Source organism: Mesoplodon densirostris, chromosome 10, assembly GCF_025265405.1.
Source record: "Mesoplodon densirostris isolate mMesDen1 chromosome 10, mMesDen1 primary haplotype, whole genome shotgun sequence".
Lineage (NCBI taxonomy): Eukaryota > Metazoa > Chordata > Mammalia > Artiodactyla > Ziphiidae > Mesoplodon > Mesoplodon densirostris.
This window is the reverse complement of record NC_082670.1, coordinates 35787568-35808440: the sequence shown is the minus strand read 5'-3', so window position 1 is coordinate 35808440 and position 20873 is coordinate 35787568. Positions and strand designations below refer to the sequence as shown.

The 20873-nt window shown below is 41.0% G+C and overlaps 1 protein-coding gene across 1 annotated transcript in view; it reads left to right on the top strand.

Annotated features, from left to right (window-relative positions):
* Nucleotides 1-20873, top strand: part of DNAH8 (dynein axonemal heavy chain 8) — a 337542-nt gene that overhangs the window by 300061 nt on the left and 16608 nt on the right. The window contains exon 89 of the mRNA XM_060111640.1: nucleotides 17804-17960. Within this exon, the coding sequence (XP_059967623.1) occupies nucleotides 17804-17960 (157 nt within the window). The remainder of the gene's footprint in view (nucleotides 1-17803; nucleotides 17961-20873) is intronic.

The window sequence follows — 20873 nt, the reverse complement described above, 5'->3', positions numbered from 1 at the left end:
CGCGGTGTGTGGGCCTCTGACTATCGCGGCCTCTCTTGTTGCGGAGCACAGGCTCCAGACACGCAGGCTCAGTAGTTGTGGCTCACGGGCCCAGTTGTTCCGCAGCATATGGGATCCTCCCAGACCAGGGCTCGAACCCGTGTCCCCTGCATTAGCAGGCAGATTCTCAACCACTGCGCCACCAGGGAAGCCCTGGTGTTATTGGTCTTGATGCCATTGATCTGATAAGACAGTAGCATCCCAGTTCTTTGCCTTTTACATCAAAATCTATTAAAAATAATGGTCATAAACAGAACCGTAAAGGGCCAGGAGGATGGACAGAGGAGGAGGAGGACTTGTATTTCTGTTGTGATGGTCCCTCTCCCCTTACTTGCTCACCTGCATCCTTCTGTAAATACCTGCCCATGGAGGGCACAATGCAGCGAGCACAGGAGCACAGGACACAGACACAGAGCCCAGGAGGAAAGGCTCAGAGTGATGTCCCTGCTCCAGTCACTGTGGTAAAAGGTGGTGAGGGAAGAGATAAGACATGCATCCAAGTCCCAGACCCCTTCTCAGACCCGTCCTTTGGATGAGATCTCACCCCTCATCTCTCCAGCGACCCCTACCTGAACACAAGACCACCCAGCTCCACAGAGAGGGCTCCAAGAAACCCCAGCTGAGGCTCTCCCTGGATGGTCATGCCTTGGGCTCACTGGCCAAAGACCACAAAGTTTATGTCCAGCAGAGTGGCTGGTTTCAGGAAATGGAAGAAACCAAGACTCCTGTGGTAGATTCTAAGCTGTGACAACTGAGAGGAGTGCACTGTGCCTCTCTCCTGGTCACTCACCTGCTGTGGCCATTTCAGCAGTGCTGCAAAGGGGCACGGACGTCTCCACCCTCTGGTTCTCTGCCCTCATCCAACATCACAGAGTCCTGTTGGCTTCCATTGCATTGTGTCTCCACCCCGAGCATGCTCCCCGCCCCAGCACGAGGCTTGGCCTCCTGGCCTCTTTGTCCCCCACATTCATTCTCCCTTCTCCACAGCCTCTAATCTCTCCCATGCCTCGTTTCATCTTCAAAGATGTGGACGTGACCCCCAAAGACCCACGAATGGCCATCACTCATTTCAGACCCTGTGACAGAACCGTGATGGCACTTTGGTGGCAGCTCTAGCTATTATTTGAAGAGTCTGTCATCAGTTAGCAGGAGACTTTTGAAATGAAGAAATAAAAAGGCGTCCTCAGAGATCCGTTCGTGAATCAACATTATCTGAAAGAGAACACACAGAGAAGGAGTTTTACTTTAGCTAAGACTTTAGAAATGTGAGTCAGACCACGTCACTTCTCTGCCCAGAACCCTCCCGAGGCTCCTGTCTTCAAGTCAAGGGCAAAGGCTGACAATGACCTACAGGTGACCTACAAGGCCCAGTAAGACCATCTGCCCCGCCCCTCACGGCCTGGTCTCCTTCTGCCCTCTCCCTCACTCTCGCCACTCAGCTCCACCTTCCGCTAGCTTCCTGTTAGGCCAGACGGCTTCCACCACAGGATACTTATACTTCCTGGAACATCCTTCCCCCAGGTATCACTGTGGCTCACCTTTTCACCTCTTCCAGTCTTTGCTTAAATGTCACCTTTTCAGTGACGCCTTCCCTGGCTGCCTTATTTAAAAATTGCAAACCACTCCCTAACCCCCACCCCAGACTCCACCCTCCTTGCCTGCTTTGTTCCTATCGATTGTATCACCAACTCTTTATTTATTTATTTGCTATCATCTACCTACCATCACTAACATAAACTCCATTATGTCTGAAACTTTTGTCTTTTTTCACTACTGTACCTCCAGTGCTAAATAATGCCTGTTACTCAGGGAGTATTTGTTGAATGCATCAGCAATACTAAATTCTCCTAGGCTGTGGAGAATCTAATAAATGGGGACAGTCCGTGGAAAGATCTCATGAATTCACGCGAGTGGGCAGAAAAATGGCTACTAAGTTTTAATGCACTTGTAAATTAGCAGTTGGAGTGGTTCACATGTGAGGGCTCTAAACTTTGATTCCATCCTTGGCAAGAGCCCGAGGAGTCACCATAGTTGGTACCTGGAGAATCTGATCCTGTCTGGTACTACAGGATCCTACCAAGGAGTATATGAAACAAGGTTGGAAGCACCTCACCCTGACTTACAGGGATGGCATTCCTGTGCCTGGATTACTGTAGGCAGTTCTGGTCACCAGCTCTCAAGAGAGATAAACCAGAGCTAGAAAAAGTCCAGAGAAGGGCCACCAAATTGTAATCCAGATGGGAGGAAATGATAAAGACAAACTATTTTTTTCCCTTGATTTTTATCTTCAACTATTATAAACCCTCAGAAAAGTTGCAAGTACAGTGAACACCTATATACCCTTCACCTTGGTTCACCAGTTGTTAACATTTTGTTCCATTAGCTTTTTCTTGTTCTATATTTACATCTCTGTATACTTATATATCTACAGCTATATCCATACATAACCACACCTATTTCTGTGTGTGTGTGTGTGTGTGCTTATAGACCCTCTGAGTGGACAGTGCTAGGAAATACGTATTTTTTAAAACATTATGAGCTCATATACTGTAACTCCAATACCAATTGTACACCTTGTCCTCCCTCCTTATCTCCTTTCTCCCTTGGGGAGAACTCTGGTTCCCAGCAGCTTCAATATGTTTACTCATTTGCTCCAAATTACACTGCTGTTACCGAAAGTGGGGTCCAGCTTCTCGCCACTCAAAAGCCAATAAAGAGGCAAGTGGGTGGAAAGGAAAGTTTGCTTTATTTTGGATGCTGGCAGCCAGTGGGGAGGGCGGACTCCTATCCAAAGGCTGACTCCCCCCACCACCACCACTGACAACCAGTGGGCAAGAGCTTTTATAGACAGAGGGAGGGGGCTACATGCAGAAACAGCACAGTCAGCTCTGATAGTCATCTTGAAATTGGTCATACAGTGGTCTGACCAGCGTCATCTTGATTAAGTACGGTTAATCTTCACTTCCAGGGTCGGTTTGTTTTCATTTCTCGGAATTGTGGCAGCTTATATCATGGCTACAGTTTCATCATCATGTAGTTAACTTCTTCCACCTGGTAGGGGTTTCAGTATCTATAAGACAGATCACAGGATACAGCTCAGAATATTATCTACAGCCCTTGAGGAGGAGCTAAAGGTCCTTGACTATGCTTAATGACTGCACTATTATTATTTAGTCTTGTTGGACTGTTTTGCTGTTTCTTCATTCTCTCACTTCTCTGATTAAACTTATTCTTTGGCTAAAGTTTTTCCGCAGACAAAAGGCAAGCTGAGGGCATGGGGGGCAAAGATCCTAGGGTCCTGCTCTGTTTCACCACCAATACCATGACCAATAACAAATGTACTAAGTGGAGGTCAAGATTTCTTTGCCGTTCTTTCTGTCCCTAGAATATACACCACTGAGGGTGTACAGAGCACTATGTTCAAGAGTTACTCAGGTTGTTTTAAATCTGTGAGGTTGTGCTATCCGTTGATGTAGAGGTACATTCATTTGTTTCTATTTGTATTACATTTTAGGTTTTAAAAAAAATTGTCGATTTTTTTTAAGACTGTGAAACATGATCATGGCTCAAAAGAAACAACTAGATAATAAGGTTCTTAGAGAAGTCTCACGCCCTCCCAACCCATTTCCCCTTCCTTTACAGGTAACCAAATGCATTAGTTTCTGGTTTATCTCCGTGTTTCTTTTTGCTCATACGTAAGTACCATGTATATTCTTATTATCCTTTCTCTCTGATACAAAATTACCATACCATATATATATGTGTGTGTATATATATATATATGTACATTATTTTGTGTCTCACTTTTTTCACTTAGTGCATCCTATAATCATCTATATGTTCATAGGTATCTTCCTCATTAAAGGCACACCTCGGAGATACCACTGGTTTGGTTGCAGACTACCATTATAAAGAGAATATTACAATAAAACGAGCCACATGATTTTTTTAGTTTCCCAGTGCATATAAAAGTTATGTTTACACTATGCTGAAGCCTATTAAGTGTACAATAGCATTATGTCTAAAAAACAACGTACATATCTTAATTTAAAATACTTTGTTGTTGACCTGTTTCAGCAGGTCATAGTAGTAACATCAAAGGTCACTGATCACAGATCACCATAACAAATATAATAATAATAATAAATAAAAGTTAGAAATATTATGAGAATTACCAAAATGTGACACAAAGATATGAAATGAGCAAATGCTTTTGGAAAAAATGGCGCTAATAGACTTGATTGACACGGGGTTGCCACAAACCTTCAATTTGTAAAAACTGCAGTATCTTTGAAGTGCAGTAAACTGAAGCACAATATAACAGGTATGCCTGGATTTATTTTTTTTTACAGCTACATGCTCTTCCATTGTTTATATGCATCATAGTTTATTCATCCATTCTCCCATGGGTGGGCATGTAGGTTGTTCCCAATATTTTGCTATCTTCAGTAATTCCTCAATTAATAATCTCATGCTTGTGGTTTCTCATATTATTGGAGATGTATTTTTCAGGGTAAATTGCTATGGGTGGGATTGCTAGATCAAGGATTAATGAATATTTTCAATTTCCCTTACAGAAGGCTATGCTGTTTTGCACTCTCACCAACAATATGACATGCACAGTGTCACACAATCAACAATATGATTCACAGTCTCATCAACAGAGTGTTAGTGAAGCTTATTTTTCACCAATATGACAAGTGAGAAATGGCATCTCGGCATAGTTTTAACTTATTTCCTCTTATTTTAAGTGAAATTGAGCACATTTTCCTATACTTAAGGACTATTTGGACTAAGATACCATCTTGGAGACCCTGTGAATAAACCCAGGTGTGCAATGATACTGGCAGAGATTAAGGATGATGACAGGGTGGAGGCTAGAGTGAAGCTTCAGGACCAGTCCCACAAGGGGACTGATAGGCTTTAGTGAATATAGAGCAATGGCTGAGAATCTTCTGTGGTTTTCATCTATTTGTTGTTGTTGCCTGCTGGATAGAGAGAGCACAGCGAGCCTTCTTTGTCCTTTGGCAAGTCTCTCTTCACAGCTCTGTCCAAAGACTTACATGCTAACACTGGCAGGCATGCAACCGATGTCATAAGCTGTCTTCTCCCAAAGTAGAGTGTTGGGATCTTGCAGTCTCTCATCACACCAAGTGAGGTCAAGTAAAAAGTGCTGTACCTCTGCTTCAAATGAGGATTATTTCTGCTAGAAATAACTAGCTGGCCTGTAAGAACTGTGACCTTCCTCTGATCTCTCTTCATTCTTAACTCCCCCCTTGGTCTGTCCTAGGGTCTTACTGAGGCTTCCCCTCTTTCCAGGGACCTTGCCCTGTTTCTGGTTCCTGCTCAGGTAGTAGCCTTTGTTCGGAAGCTCCATGTTTGGTCATTTTCTTGGCCTCTGAGTGAGTTTTGACCTAGGTTTGATTCTTCTTTCCTCTGGTCTCTCAAGTACGTGGTGACTGTAACCCTAGCTTCCCTCTTCCTGGCAGTTGAGCCCGCCTACTCAGAGGGCTGTGCTCCAGCGCCTCGCTGTTCTCCCACCAGCCACCAGGAGGCAGTAAGCAATAACGGATGAAGCTTCCCAGCTAAAACCTACCCCTGTTCTCCTCCCAGCTACACCCTTCCCACTCCAAGTAGAAGTGACTCTCCAACTTCTGTGTAAAATGAAAGAACTAAAGGATTCCTTGTTATTTCTGGTCTGGAAGCTGGGATGGTGGAGGAGTTGGGAACAGGAGTGCATTTGAGGGAGAATTACAGAGTCCCGTTTGGGTTGTTGAGCTGGCAAAGACAGTGGGATGTATCTGAGTGGGGATAGAGTGTATCACGTGGACTGGAGCCCAAGTGAGAGGTTTGAGCGCATTTGTGCAGAGATAACAGTTGAAGCCAGAGATGGGGGTGACCTCTCTAAGATTCACTGGCTAAATCTGTGTGAATGTCCTCAGCTAGAAGAATCCTTATTAATTTTCCTGATTGTCCACCCCATTCAACAACACTCTTGCTTCCAGTGAGGCCCACCAGCTATAATTGGGCCGTGGTAGGGAACCCCCTGTTCCTGCTGATCAGAATCTGCACTCTGAAGTTAGCATCCATAAATTCGAGAGAAGAGGGAAATCTGGGGAAGGGGACCACAAGTCCTTCTCCTCGATCCTTGCTTAAGAATGCAGAATCCCTAAAGTAGAGGGGGGGAATCCATCTGAATAAATGCTTTAAAATAAGTAAACTCTCTCCCAAGAGCTTAGATACCTTGCTGACAGGGACCATAAAAATGCATAGTTTATTCACATTTTATTATCTAGATTTATAAGGTACCAAGGACTCTGCACATTCAACTACCTCAATGTTGAAAACAGTTATTTACTTTCACTTTTAGTCATTAGCAGTTTTGCATATTTTTCTACCTTCTGAAATTTAGCAAGTGTCTTATTAAACTTTTATATTCATTTCTATGCAGGATGAATTTAATTGTATTCCTTTTAGTGTTAGCTGAATTTTGAGCTCCAGATTTTTATTAAAAAATTTATGCTCATTGATATTTCATGTGTGAAGAGGTATATAAATCTAGGCTGGTTTGGATATGATAGTGCACTAATATGCCATTAGACGGTTAATTGTTTATTTTATACACCGTTATGTTTTTTAGTTAGTTTGCATTTTATTATTCTTGACCCCAACTATCCCACCCAACAGAGATGACTTAGACATCTCCCCCAAACCACAAAGCTGCAAGTCCAATATGAGCCACTTCCCATATTTACCCCAAAGAGAGATTTTCTTCTAGAAGTATCTCAGGACCAAAGCTTATGGAGTATTATAGTTCCTGTTCTTCATCTCAGAGTGTCTATGGGGACTGCTTTCTTGAAAGCCCTTGGGCTTTGAGGTACATAAAGATATTCACAATTCTCCATTATAGCTAGCTAACTAGGCTTCTGCCTTTCCTATCTTTGCAAACAGAAAATCACCTTGTGGAAAAAAGAAAGGTAAGCTGTACAACCCTGGCATTCTGTGCCTAATAAAATATGTGGTAGAACAACGATCTGGAGAGCTTGTCCAGTTCTTATGCAAAATGGGTCAGCTTTTCAGGGCTTCGTGCCCCCATCCATAGCTTGAGGACTGTTTTCAGATCACCTCATAAAAAATAAAATCACCCTCATGAAAATGATTTCTTAGGTGAAATCTAGCAGCAGCATATCCATCCACCCCTCCCTGAAGCGCTGGTGAACATGATCAGTGCCAGCCAAGAACAAGCATGTCGTTTCCTTGCTGGTGTGCACTGTTGGCACCCAGTCACTGGTGCAGAGCGTGTTTCCAGAAAGGATTCAAGATGGAGGTGAGCTGAGAGAGCTTCTGAGAATCCCAGATATGGGGTCTTTCCCCTTTTTTATTTGTAGCTAGAGCAGGTAGGAAGAATGAGCTAGGATTTTCTTAGTATGAATGGAAATTTACTGCTGTTTTCTTCTCTTTAAACTTTAAAGATCTGTGTTTAAATATAATCATATTTAAATTATATCTGTCTGATTCGCCTGTGTTTTGAGGAGTATACGTATATATTTCCCTTTGAATGTGGAAAGGTGCCAGGAAATGGATAGTAATGATAACATACTATACTTTTACCATAAGAAGGAAAAAATAATTAAATTTTCATGCCCTTTAAATATTGGAGAATTGCTCTCCTTTATATTTGAGGTTTAATAAAATCCAAGCCAGTTGGCCTCAATTCAATAAACAAATATTTATTGAGAACATACTCTCTAGCCAGCTTGGGGATACAAATATCAGTAAGAGGCAGTCCTTACCCTTGGAGCTTATAGTCTATTAGGGAAGATAGGTGAGTGACAGATAGTTGTGCAATTCGATATGGTAAACTCTAAAATCAGGAGGGATTATACACTCTGCTGTGAGAGCAAAGGCAAAGGAGTAATAAATTCCAGCTTAGGGATCAAAGTAAGCTAGTGAGACAGTCCACATCTGAGTCATACCTTAAAGGATGTGCTGGAGTTCTCAGGCTAGAGAAGGGGTGGGGAGGAAGTGACTACAGTATGGGGGTGGGGGGAACAGCAGCAAGAAGGACAGAGTGCAAGGACAGAGGAAGATAATGAGCAGGAAGGATGTGTACGTATATCAAATCATCAAGTTGTACACCTGCAATATGTACAATTAAAAATAAATAAATAAAACAATTAAGCTCAGTGAGAAAAATGACATAGATTAGGGCACCTACACAAAGGGACAATCCAAGGAAGGATATGAGGATGTAAAAGAGTATGATGTGTGTGGGGAACCGAGTCCAATGTGCCTAGAGCATGGTAGGGAGAGGGGCTTGAAGAGAGGTGTCACCTGACCTCGAGGCTGATGCAAATGCAGAGATTGGCTTTTGAAGATTTTGGGTGTCATGGGAAAGAATTTGGGGCAGTTCTGAAGGCAGTGGGATGAAGATGCTGAAATTTTCTAGATGGATGCTAGAAATGATTTGGAAGTAGGACTTGGAAACCAAGAAGTGCTGGGAATAGGACATCCGGAGGAAGCTATCTCTGAATTCGTAAGCTGGGCAGCTGGGTGAAGACATTGTTAAAGGAGATGGGGCAAGAAACAGTTCAGATGAAGGGAAAGAGAGAATTATAACAATGAGTTAGGCTTGGGGTTTGTTTGACTTAGGAAACAGAGAGCCCTAGGAGTCAATGGAAATGTGGGTACATGGAGTTCATGATAAAGTCAGAGATTTAATGTTGTATTTCATGATACTTAGTAAGATGTCAGTGACAGTGACACCTACATCTTGTCTAATACAGCAATCCACCCATATATTCTATCTTCACTGTATCTAAAGCTACAATGAGATCATGGAATATTATGAATCACATAGAAATTAGATTTCTGAAATATGCTTATAATAGCATGTGGATCCTTCACCTTTGATAACTTCATTTTGTTGTCCCATCAGCTATTTTCATAGGATTTTCCCCGCTTAGAGTTATTTGCATTTTTCTTACACTTCGTATGACTTTTTAAAACTGGGATAACACCATACTTCAAAATTTAGGAATGGGTTGCAAGTGCCTTTGGTGCCATTTTACCAGAATGTTTTGCTTTCTATTCATATCTTCAACTGTGTATGTGCTTGACATGTTCATCTTTCAACTTTTAAAATAAATGTCTTTTGGGATACTCTAAAACCACAACATCTGAATAGAGGCTACTCACCAAAAATTAATTTAAAAATTAAAATTGGGCTTCCCTGGTGGTGCAGTGGTTGAGAGTCCACCTGCCGATGCAGGGGACATGGGTTCGTGCCCCGGTCTGGCAAGATCCCACATGCCATGGAGTGGCTGGGCCCGTGAGCCGTGGCCACTGAGCCTGCGCATCTGGAGCCTGTGCTCTGCAACAGAAGAGGCCACAACAGTGAGAAGCCTGTGCACCGAAAAAAAAAATTAAAATTATATGTAAAATTACACAATATCAATTTTCATTTGTTAAAAATCACCTTTTATCTTATTGCCTTTATTGTATAATTCATATGTTTAAAGGTCATGTGGAGTTAATACCCCGACTCTGGTTGGGTTACAAACATTTACTGCTCTGACCCTCATAATCACCGTATCCGACCCAAAATCCAGCATGTAAAGCCTGGTGGCAGTTGCAGTTACCTTAGCTATGACTTTTGGAGAGGATGCGGTTGTCTGAACATGCAGGTTTGAGTCCTGATGCCAATCAATCAATAAAAATGATTCTACCTGCCAATCAGTCGATAAAAATGCTGAAGACAGAAGCATCTCAGATTGGGAACTCAGCCGGCTTGAGAATGGAGAAGAGCTAGTGTTTCAGTTCCATGACGAAGCAAACAAGGACAGCTGCAGGCTTTGCCTTGTGAGGTGCCAGGCATCCTGACTGCAGAGGAGAAGGTGGGAAATGAGCAACTGACTGCAGCCGTGAGCAGCCTTGCTGAGCGTCAGAAGAGTGACCTAATAGAGCCAGTCTGCAAGGACTGGAAAGGAAGGACCAGATACAGCAACTTATTCATGGCTATAAAAGGGAGAGCTTGACATGCCCACACCACTGGATCTCTAGAAACTTTCTTGAGTGAATTACAGCAGGAGAAGATCCAGACTTCTATGCAGTGGATGCTTGATGCATTTTTAGAAGACTAAGCCGTGTGGCTGACAGGGTCTTGGTGCTCCGGCCAGGTGTCAGGCCTGAGCCTCTGAGGTGGGAGAGCCGAGTTTAGGACATTGGTCCACCAGAGACCTCCCAGCCCCTCATAATATCAGTCAGCAAGAGCTCTCCCAGAGATGCCCATCTCAACGCTAAGACCCAGCTCCACTCAACGACCAGCAAGCTGCAGTGCTGGACACCCCATGTCAAACAACTAGCAAAACAGGAACACAACCCCACCCATTAACAGAGAGGCTGCCTAAAATCATAATAAGTTCACAGACATCACAAAACACACACACACAGATGCAGTCCTGCCCACCAGAAAGAAAGATCCAGCATCATCCACCAGAACACAGGCACCGGTCCCCTCCACCAGGAAACCCACACAACCCACTGAACCAACCTTACCCATTGGGGGCAGACACCAAAAACAACAGGAGCTACGAACCTGCAGCCTAGGAAAAGGAGACTCCCAAACAAAGTAAGTTAAGCAAAATGAAAAGACAGAGAAATACACAGCAGATGAAGGAGCAAGATAAAAACCCACCAGACCAAACAAATGAAGAGGAAATAGGCAGTCTATCTGAAAAAGAATTTAGAGTAATGATACTAAAGATGATCCAAAATCTTGGAAATAGAATGGAGAAAATACAAGAAACGTTTACCAAGGACCTAGAAGAACTAAAGAGCAAACAAACAATGATGAAAAACAGAATAAATGAAATAAAAAATTCTCTAGAAGAAATCAATAGCAGAATAACTAAGGAAAAAGAAAGGATAAGCGACCTGGAAGATAAAACAGTGGGAATAACTAACGCAGAGCAGAATAAAGAAAAAAGAATGAAAAGAATTGAGGCCAGTCTCAGAGACCACTGGGACAACATTAAACACACCAACATTCGAATTATAGGGGCCCCAGAAGAAGAAGAGAAAAAGAAAGGGACTGAGAAAATATTTGAAGAGATTATAGTTGAAAACTTCCCTTATATGGGAAAGGAAATAGTCAATCAAGTCCAGGAAGCGCAGAGAGTCCCATACAGGATAAATCCAAGGAGAAACACACCAAGACACATATTAATCAAACTATCAAAAATTAAATACAAAGAAAAAATATTAAAAGCAGCAAGGGAAAAACAACAAATAACATACAATAGAATCCCCATAAGGCTAACAGCTGATCTTTCAGCAGAAACTCTGCAAGCCAGAAGGGAGTGGCAGGACATATTTAAAATGATGAAAAGGAAAAACCTACAACCAAGATTACTCTACCCAGCAAGGATCTCATTCACATTCAACAGAGAAATTGAAATCTTTACAGACAAGGAAAAGCTAAGAGAATTCGGCACCACCAAACCAGCATTACAGCAAATGCTAAAGGAAATTCTCTAGGCAGGAAACACAAGAGAAGGAAAAGACCTACAATAACAAACCCAAAACAATGAAGAAAATGGTAATAGGAACATACATATCGATAATTACCTTAAATGTAAATGGTTTAAATGCTCCAACCAAAAGACATAGACTGGCTGAATGGATACAAAAACAAGACCCATATATATGCTGTCTACAAGAGACCCACTTCAGACCTAGGACACATACAGACTGCAAGTGAGGGGATGGAAAAAGATATTCCATGCAATGGGAATCAAAAGAAAGCTGGAGTAGCAATTCTCATATCAGACAAAATAGATTTTAAAATAAAGACCATTACAAGAGCCAAAGAAGGACACTACATAATGATCAAGGGATCAATCCAAGAAGAAGATACAACAATTGTAAATATTTACGCACCCAACATAACATAGGAGCACCTCAATACATAAGGCAAATGCTAAGAGCCATAAAAGGGGAAATTGACAGTAACACAATCATAGTAGGGGACTTTAACACCACACTCTCACCAATGGACAGATCATCCAAAATGAAAATAAATAAACACAAGCTTTAAATGACACATTAAAAAAGATGGACTTGATTGATATTTTTAGGACATTCCATCCAAAAACAACAGAATACACTTTCTTCTCAGGTGCTCATGGAACATTCTCCAGGGTAGATCATATCCTGTGTCACAAATCAAGCCTTGGTAAACTTAAGAAAATTGAAATCATATCAAGTATCTTTTCTGACCACAACGCTATGAGATTAGATATCAAATACAGGGAAAAAACTGTAGAAAATACAAACACAAGGAGGCTAAACAATACACTATGAAATAACCAAGAGAACCCTGAAGAAATCAGAGGAAATAAAAAATACCTAGAAACAAATGACAATGAAAACACGATGACCCAAAACCTATGGGATGCAGCAAAAGCAGTTGTAAGAGAGAAGTTTATAGCAATACAATCCATCCTCAAGAAACAAGAAACATCTCAAATAAACAACCTAACCTTACACCTAAAGCAACTAGAGAAAGAACAAAAAAACCCCAAGGTTAGCAGAAGGAAAGAAATGACAAAGACCAGATAAGAAATAAATGAAAAAGAAATGAAGGAAATGATAGCAAAAATCAATAAAACTAAAAGCTGGTTCTTTGAGAAGATAAACAAAATTGATAAACCATTCACCAGAGTCATCAAGAAAAAAGGGGAGAAGACTCAAATCAACAGAATTAGAAATGAAAAAGGAGAAGTAACAACTGACACTGCAGAAATACAAAGGATCATGAGAGATTACGACAAGCAACTATATGCCAATAAAATGGAAAACCTGGAAGAAATGGACAAATTCTTAGAAAAGTACAACCTTCTGAGCCTGAACCAGGAAGAAATAGAAAATATGAACAGACCAATCACAAGCACTGAAATTGAGACAGTGATTAAAAATCTTCCAGGGCTTCCCTGGTGGCGCAGTGGTTGAGAGTCTGCCTGCCGATGCAGGGGACACGGGTTCGTGCCCCGGTCCGGGAGGATCCCACATGCCATGGAGCGGCTGAGCTTGTGGGCCTTGGCCGCTGAGCCTGCGCGTCCAGAGCCTGTGCTCCGCAGCGGGAGAGGCCACAACAGTGAGAGGCCCGCGTACCGCAAAAAGAAAAAAAAAATCTTCCAACAAACAAAAGCCTAGGACCAGATGGCTTCACAGGCGAATTCTATCAAACATTTAGAGAAGCACTAACACCCACTCTTCTCTAACTCTTCCAAAATATAGCAGAGGGAGGGACACTCCCAAACTCATTCTATGAGGCCACCATCACCTTGATACCAAAACCAGACAAAGATGTCACAAAAAAAGAAAACTAAAGGCCAATATCATTGATGAACATAGATGCAAAAATCCTCAACAAAATACTAGCAAACAGAATCCAACAGCACATTAAAAGGATCATACACCATGATCAAGTGGGGTTGATCCCAGGAAGGCAAGGATTCTTCAATATATACAAATCAATCAATGTGATACACCATATTAACAAACTGAAGGATAAAAACCATATGATCATCTCTATAGATGCAGAAAAAGCTTTGGAGAAAATTCAACACCCATTTATGATAAAAACCCTGCAGAAAGTAGGCATAGAGGGAACTTACCTCAACATAATAAAGGCCATATATGACAAACCCACAGCCAACATGATTCTTAATGGTGAAAAACTGAAACCATTTCCGCTGAGATCAGAAACAAGACAAGGTTGCTCACTCTCACTGCTATTGTTCAACATACTTTTGGAAGTTTTAGCCACAGCAATCAGAGAAGTAAAAGAAATAAAAGGAATCCAAATCAGAAAAGGAGAAGTAAAACTGTCACTGTTTGCAGATGACATGATGCTATACATAGAGAATCCTAAAGATGCTACCAGAAAACTACTAGAGCTAATCAATGAATTTGGTAAAGTAGCAGGATACAAAATTAATGGACAAAAATCTCTTACATTCCTATACACTAATGATGAAAAGTCTGAAAGAGAAATTATGGAAACACTCCCATTTACCATTGAAACAAAAAGAATAAAATACCTAGGAATAAACCTACCTAGGGAGACAAAAGACCTGTATGCAGAAAACTATAAGACACTGATGAAAGAAATTAAAGATGATACAAACAGATGGAGAGATATACCATGTTCTTGGATTGGAAGAATCAACACTGTGAAAATGACCATACTGCCCAAAGCAATCTACAGATTCAATGCAATCCCTATCAAACTACCAATGGCATTTTTCACGGAACTAAAACAAAAAATTTCACAATTTGTATGGAAATGCAAAAGACCCCAAATAGTCAAAACAACCTTGGGAAAGATAAACAGAGCTGGAGGAATCAAGCTCCCAGACTTCAGACTATACTACAAAGCTACAGTAATCAAGACATAGGTACTGGCACAAAAACAGAAATATAGATCAATGGAATAGGATAGAAAGCCCAGAGATAAACCCATGCACATATGGTCACCTTATCTTTGATAAAGGAGGCAAGAATATACAATGGAGAAAAGGCAGCCTCTTCAATGAATGGTGCTGGGAGAACTGGGCAGCTACGTGTAAAAGCATGAAATCAGAACACTCCCTAACACCATACACAAACATAAACTCAAAATGAATTAAAGACCTGAATCTAAGTCCAGACACTATAAATCTCTTAGAGGAAAATAGAAGCAGAACACTCTTTGATATAAATCACAGCAAGATCCTTTTTGACCCACCTCCTAGAGAAAGGGAAATAAAAACAAAAATAAACAAATGGGACCTAATAAAACTTAAAAGCGGGCTTCTCATTGTGGTGGCTTCTCTTGTGTGGAGCACTGGGTCTAGGCACACAGACTTCAGTAGTTGCAGCACACGGGCTCTAGAGCGCACGGGCTTCAGTAGTTGTGGTGCACGGGCTTAGTTGCTCCATGGCTTGTGGGATCCTTCCCAGATCAGGGGTCAAACCCGTGTCCCCTGCATTGGCAGGCGGATTCTTAACTGCTGCACCACCAGGGAAGTCCCACATTTATGTTGTTTTAAGCCACTTATTTTGTGGTAATTTGTTACAGCATCAATAAAAAAAAAACTAATGCAGGTTTTAATTTTTAAAATTTTCATGAGTTCTATCTGGCTCTTTTTCAAATAAGCTATTCATGTTTATAGTTTCCTGTTTCATACTTATATTTTCAATCACCTTTTTATTCTTCAATATAGTAAAAACATAATGTGCCTCTGAAAATTCACTGTCAGAGATCTTTGCAGGTCTGGTTCTGCTTCCTTTTGTTTAGTTGGCTCTTGCTCACAGTGCCTGTTTCTCTGAGTTTTTTTTTTTTTTTTTGCGGTATGCGGGCCTCTCACTGTTGTGGCCTCCCCCGTTGCGGAGCACAGGCTCCGGACGCGCAGGCTCCGGACGCGCAGGCTCAGCGGCCATGGCTCACGGGCCCAGCCGCTCCGCGGCATATGGGATCCTCCCAGACCGGGGCACGAACCCGTATCCCCTGCATCGGCAGGCGGACTCTCAACCACTTGCGCCACCAGGGAGGCCCTTCTCTGAGTTTTTTAACTCCTGACTGTGAGCTCATGTTTATTGGAAATTAACTGTTGGATTCTTTGAGACTTGGGTCGAAGGCATATTGTTCCAGGAAAGATTTATGTTCACATCCGCCAGATGCCACCTGTGTCTTCCTGGGACCACCTGAAAATAAATCTTTAGCTTGAGGTTTTTCAAATCACACAAGTAAATGAATGAATGTTAATTAATATCACAAATTAAGAATTCTTAGGAAAGATTTTTTTTTTCCCACCAAGCTAGGTAGAACGATTTACCTACCATCCCCTTCTGATAAGTGGGTTATTTCTAGTTGACTTTTATACTAAGTGATTAGCCCTATGAAGTCCCAGATTTATGTAGGAGTTTCCTATTAGACTTTCTTCCTTGGGCATATGGGTTACCTATTCTCTCATTGTACCATCCCAACAGACACGCAAGAACACCAGGGCTTAGTTGATGCCTCCTTGGTAAAATCTGGCTTATGTTTCTGGATTCCAGTTTTCATTCTATATTTTGTTTGACCCTCTGGATTTCTTAGTTTCTTGCCAGTTCAGTAATGTTTTTCATATCTTATCCAGCATTTTTAGCTATTTTCAGGAGAGTTGTTCAGGGTAACAATTGCACTGTACTGTCAGAAATTAAAATGTCTGATTCTCTCTTTAGAATGAATTCTTAGGTGTAAAATTGCTAGATTAAAAGGTAAGCACATTAAAATTTTTATACATATAGCCATATTACCAAGGTTTATTTTATGTCCAAGGAAATAAAACAGAAAAACAAATCACTAATCTCAAGCATTTGTTGGATTCCTTTTAAATTTGCTTCTAACATCTACGAAAGGAGACGTAAATGTGGTTTACATCTGAACAGGAGTCAAAATTTACAAACAAAACAAAACAGTAACTCAAAACAGTTTAACTGTGAAATGTTTATAGATGGTAAATTAGGAGTTCAAGAAAGACAGAAAAAATTAAATCTGGTCATGCTGCACCCCTGCTTGGGAAGTCTTCTGTGGTTGCCTAAAGCAGCCCACATGACCCTGCATGGTCTGGCCCTCACCTTATCTCCATCTTCATCTCTGCTTCTAACTCACTGGCTCCAGCATCGCTGGCCTTGTCTCTGTTACTCAAATGCAGTGAAGTCCTTCTCGCCTCCAAGCCTTACCTCTTTTCTGAATGTCCTCTCTTGCCTCCCACTTCCACTCTGTTTTGCCTGGCTGACCTGCTTATTCTTCAGGTCTCAGCTTACATATGACATTTTAAGAGAGAACCTCCCTGATCTTCTAGAGTAAACCACCACAGGTGCACACACACACCCCATATCTGTGTGTTCAGACTGCTGGTCGACCGAGCAACTTAGGGACCAAAACTAAGTTCGTGCTCCTCAGAGTATCTGGTCAATTCAAAAAAAGAGCTAGAGAGTGAGAATGAGAGAGAGAGAGAGAGACTATACTATCTTAAAGCATCCTGTTCTTCTTTTCCATAGCACTTATTACAGTGGTATTGACTAATGTCCCCCTCCTCCACTAACGAAAGGGGCAAAGTCAGGGACCTATTCACTACCATATCCTAACACCTAGCTCAGTGCCTGGTGCATTGTAAATCTTTATTGAATATGTGAATTTTAAAGACGGGTAGCTGCGTTTAGATAAGTGGTGCCAATAGAACACTTTGGAAATCGTAAAACAAGTGGGAAAGTAAGAAAACAAAACAGAAAAGACCAAGGAAATTTTAATTTATAATTCAGTGAAGAAATATGAGCAGTGCTCTTCAAGCTAACAAATTGTCATATAATGGCAGATTCTTAGGACCAGTCCATAAGCAGGGGAGAATAAAAGGAGGTGGGCTCCTTGACCAGCATGAGGTTAGCTACAAGCAAGATTGGCTAGCACTGCTTTGGATTATTAAGGACTTTCATGGAATCTTTCCCTGAAAATGGAGAGCTTTCATTTCTGAGATGTTCTTGATGTCCTAATAGGAGGAAGTAGAATGGACCTCTAGTTTTTTCATTCCTGTATGTTGATGATAAAGTTTTCCTTTTCCCCCCTTTTTTGGCTGGATTTGATTTAAGTTATTCATAATTTAATTTTCACGTTGATAACTATCTCTGAACATATGTTTCCATGCCACATTCTGAACAGTTCAGTTCTTTTTGTCAGGTACCAGAGTAACACTGCTTCTGCTGTTCTTGAAACAATTACCAACATTCAACCCAAAGAGAGTGGAGGTGGCATGGGAGAGACCCGGGAAGCCATTGTTTATAGGTTATCCGAAGATATGCTGAGCAAGCTGCCTCCTGATTACATTCCACATGAGGTGAGATACCCTTTCTGCCTGATGCACAGGACTGTCTTTGGGTTCCACAAAGCTGAGCACAGTCCTGGGACAGCATGTTTCAGTCAGTCCCTTCCTCTCTCTGCTCAATTCTTCTTTTTTACCTTTTGGTCTTCTCTTTCTTACCCTTGCTCAAGCATCTTGCAAAATTACAATCTGCACTTTTCTACTCCACTTTCTCTCTCAATTGCCTTTTCTGTACCCTTTCCCCATCTTTGGGTTCCTCTGTCTTTGGGTCTCCAGATATCTTAATCCCCTGGACTGGGAATCTCTCCCCACCTCTCTTACCCAAGCCTACTTTGTCCATTTTTTAAATGTAGCCCTTTTTTCTGTCTCTTGCCCTCCATACTTTTCATTCTCTCAATCCACTCAGCCAGGTAATAGGAAAGCAAGCCATTTAAAGGAATTCACTACCCAGTTTGGATGGCAATAATTTTCTATTTCTTGAACCTCCCAGATGTTTGCTTGTTAATCAACCTCAGTTTTTCTCAAAAAAATTTTTTATCTCAAGACCCCTTTATGAAATGATTGAGGACCCCAAATAGCTCTTGTTTATATGGATTATAACTACTGATATTTAACATATTAGAAATGTTAAACTAAGAATTTTCAAAAATATTTATTAATTTATTGTGAAATAACATTAACAAACCCATCACATGTTAGCATAACATTTATATTTTAAAAATAAGTATATTTTCCAAAACAAAAACATTCAAAGAGAAAAGTGGGATTGTTTTACATTGTTGTTGTTACAGCCCTCCCACCTGCAGTGAGTGCCCCCAACAATAAAAAACGTTTTCTTGCTTCTTAAAACAATTTTTGCTTCTGTTGTGTAGATGGGTACCAAGGATTTGGCTAAGATACTGAAATCAATGACTTCACATAGAAATGTTTATAGTCAGGGGAGAAAATATTTTTTAAATGGATAGGTATTATAAGCACATACTTTCTGTGGTTCATTGTAAATGATCTTCAGAAGACAGATGAGGCATAATAACTGTCTTCACAGATTTTAAAAACCGGCATGTGAAAGTGAGATAAAATTTACTCTGTATGACTAGACCGCAGGTTGGTATTACCAGAAAAGGATTTCAAGACCTTGGGATAATTTGAGCTGTTCAGGGTTAGTCGGGACCACTTCACCAAGATCTCTGTTCCGGCAACATCCCAGCAGGAACTGAGTGTGAGGGATGTCCCTAAATGGATTGCTAGATGGGAGGGAGTTTGTACCAAGAGACATCTAAAACAGCTTCCTCTTCCAGGATCACTTACTTTTTAGTGTCCTTTATTTTACAGAAGAGATGTGTTTTTTAAAATGTGGCTGTAAAGTGAATTTAGTTAATTGAAATGTAATTATACTATTGACTTAAAAACATTCGCATAGAAAAGACTACCTGGTTTCAGAAACATAATAAAAATTCTAAATAAGACTACAGCAAATCTTTCACTTATTAATAGAAAGACAGTTTTAGGCTGGAACAATAAGCATACTCAAAGTAAAATCAGTACTAAACTTAGATTTTCTAGAGTCTAAGTTTTAAGACACATTAAGCATGTGTCTATTGCAAGGGAAGCCTCTCTTTTAAAACCCTAAGTAGGGCAAGGCGATTTGTTTGGGGCTGTTAGCATACTAAAAGCTACCCGGGCTATTGATTTGATAGTGTAGCCAACACCTGGGCTTAATTTCTAATGCTGGTTGCAAAAGTATTTCCATAATTTCCCTTTTCCTTAAAGTGTGAATTTCCACAAAGCGGTCCTGATTTAAAGAGAATGATATATAGGCTCTTTAGCCACTGGAGGCTGAGGGGCTCAAGATGAGAACAGGGCAGCGGAGCCTGCAAAAATGTAAGTTCTAGAACCAGGAATTTGGGTGAATACCTGAAGGTTGGTATGGCAGACTGAGTTAGGGACCTCCACTGGCATATTTGACTGGGATTTCAAGATCATTTGCTCTACCTGCGCAGGTAGTCCCGTCCAGGTGTTCAGTTTTACATCACTGCTTCCCTCTCATCCCTCACACACTAGAAGTTGCCCAGCTGCAGTTAAGCAGAGGTGTTCATTGCTGAGTAGGAAACATCAGCACCATGCCAGAAAACCTGTTCTGTAAAATGAGGAGGATGGTCCAGATGAGCCTGAAGCCCATCTGTCTCTAATATTCCATGACTCAAGAAGAGGTAGTGGGCATCTCCAGCAGAGAACGCTACAGTTTACTGGCTTTCTGGTGATTGTGTGGACTGGTACCTCACTCCAAATTTTCTCCCACTCCCTGTGTCTATCCTTACCCCTCCTATTCTGGCATCTCTTCGACTGTGGCCAGCAGAAAGTTCGGATCTCTTTATGAGGTCTTGCCAGTATTCATAGTCAATCTTTTCTTGGGCATATGTCACTAAATTGAAATGTGTATATATATTGGCTTATTTCCAAATAATTGTTATATTTTATTGTTCCCACAACCAGATGCTTTTATATTGATCTCTTCAAAATGGCCAATAAATTATATACAAGAAAGAACAGGTGCTTAATGGCCCTCCCACAAAGTCAAATATTTTCATTGATTAGACTAGGAAAGACTCTCCTTAGTCACCCTAGCCAGGGCAATAGTGACCTTAGGAAACTGCAGCCAATCATATTTATTGGTAACTGTTCTGTAAAGATTTTGGCTATATAAAACTGTCTGTGACATTTCTGATAACAATTCTGCAGGCACTACGAAAAAAAAGTATTCCAAACTGTGCACTTATAAAGGTTAGATTGCAAAAGGATATTTAATTGACACTTAGTACTTAATCATTTGAAAGGGAAAAAAGGTACAAGTTTATTTCAGCTTTTCATAGTACATTTCCAATTATCAACTAAGTACAATCAGTAGGAAATAAAAATCATTTTAGTTGA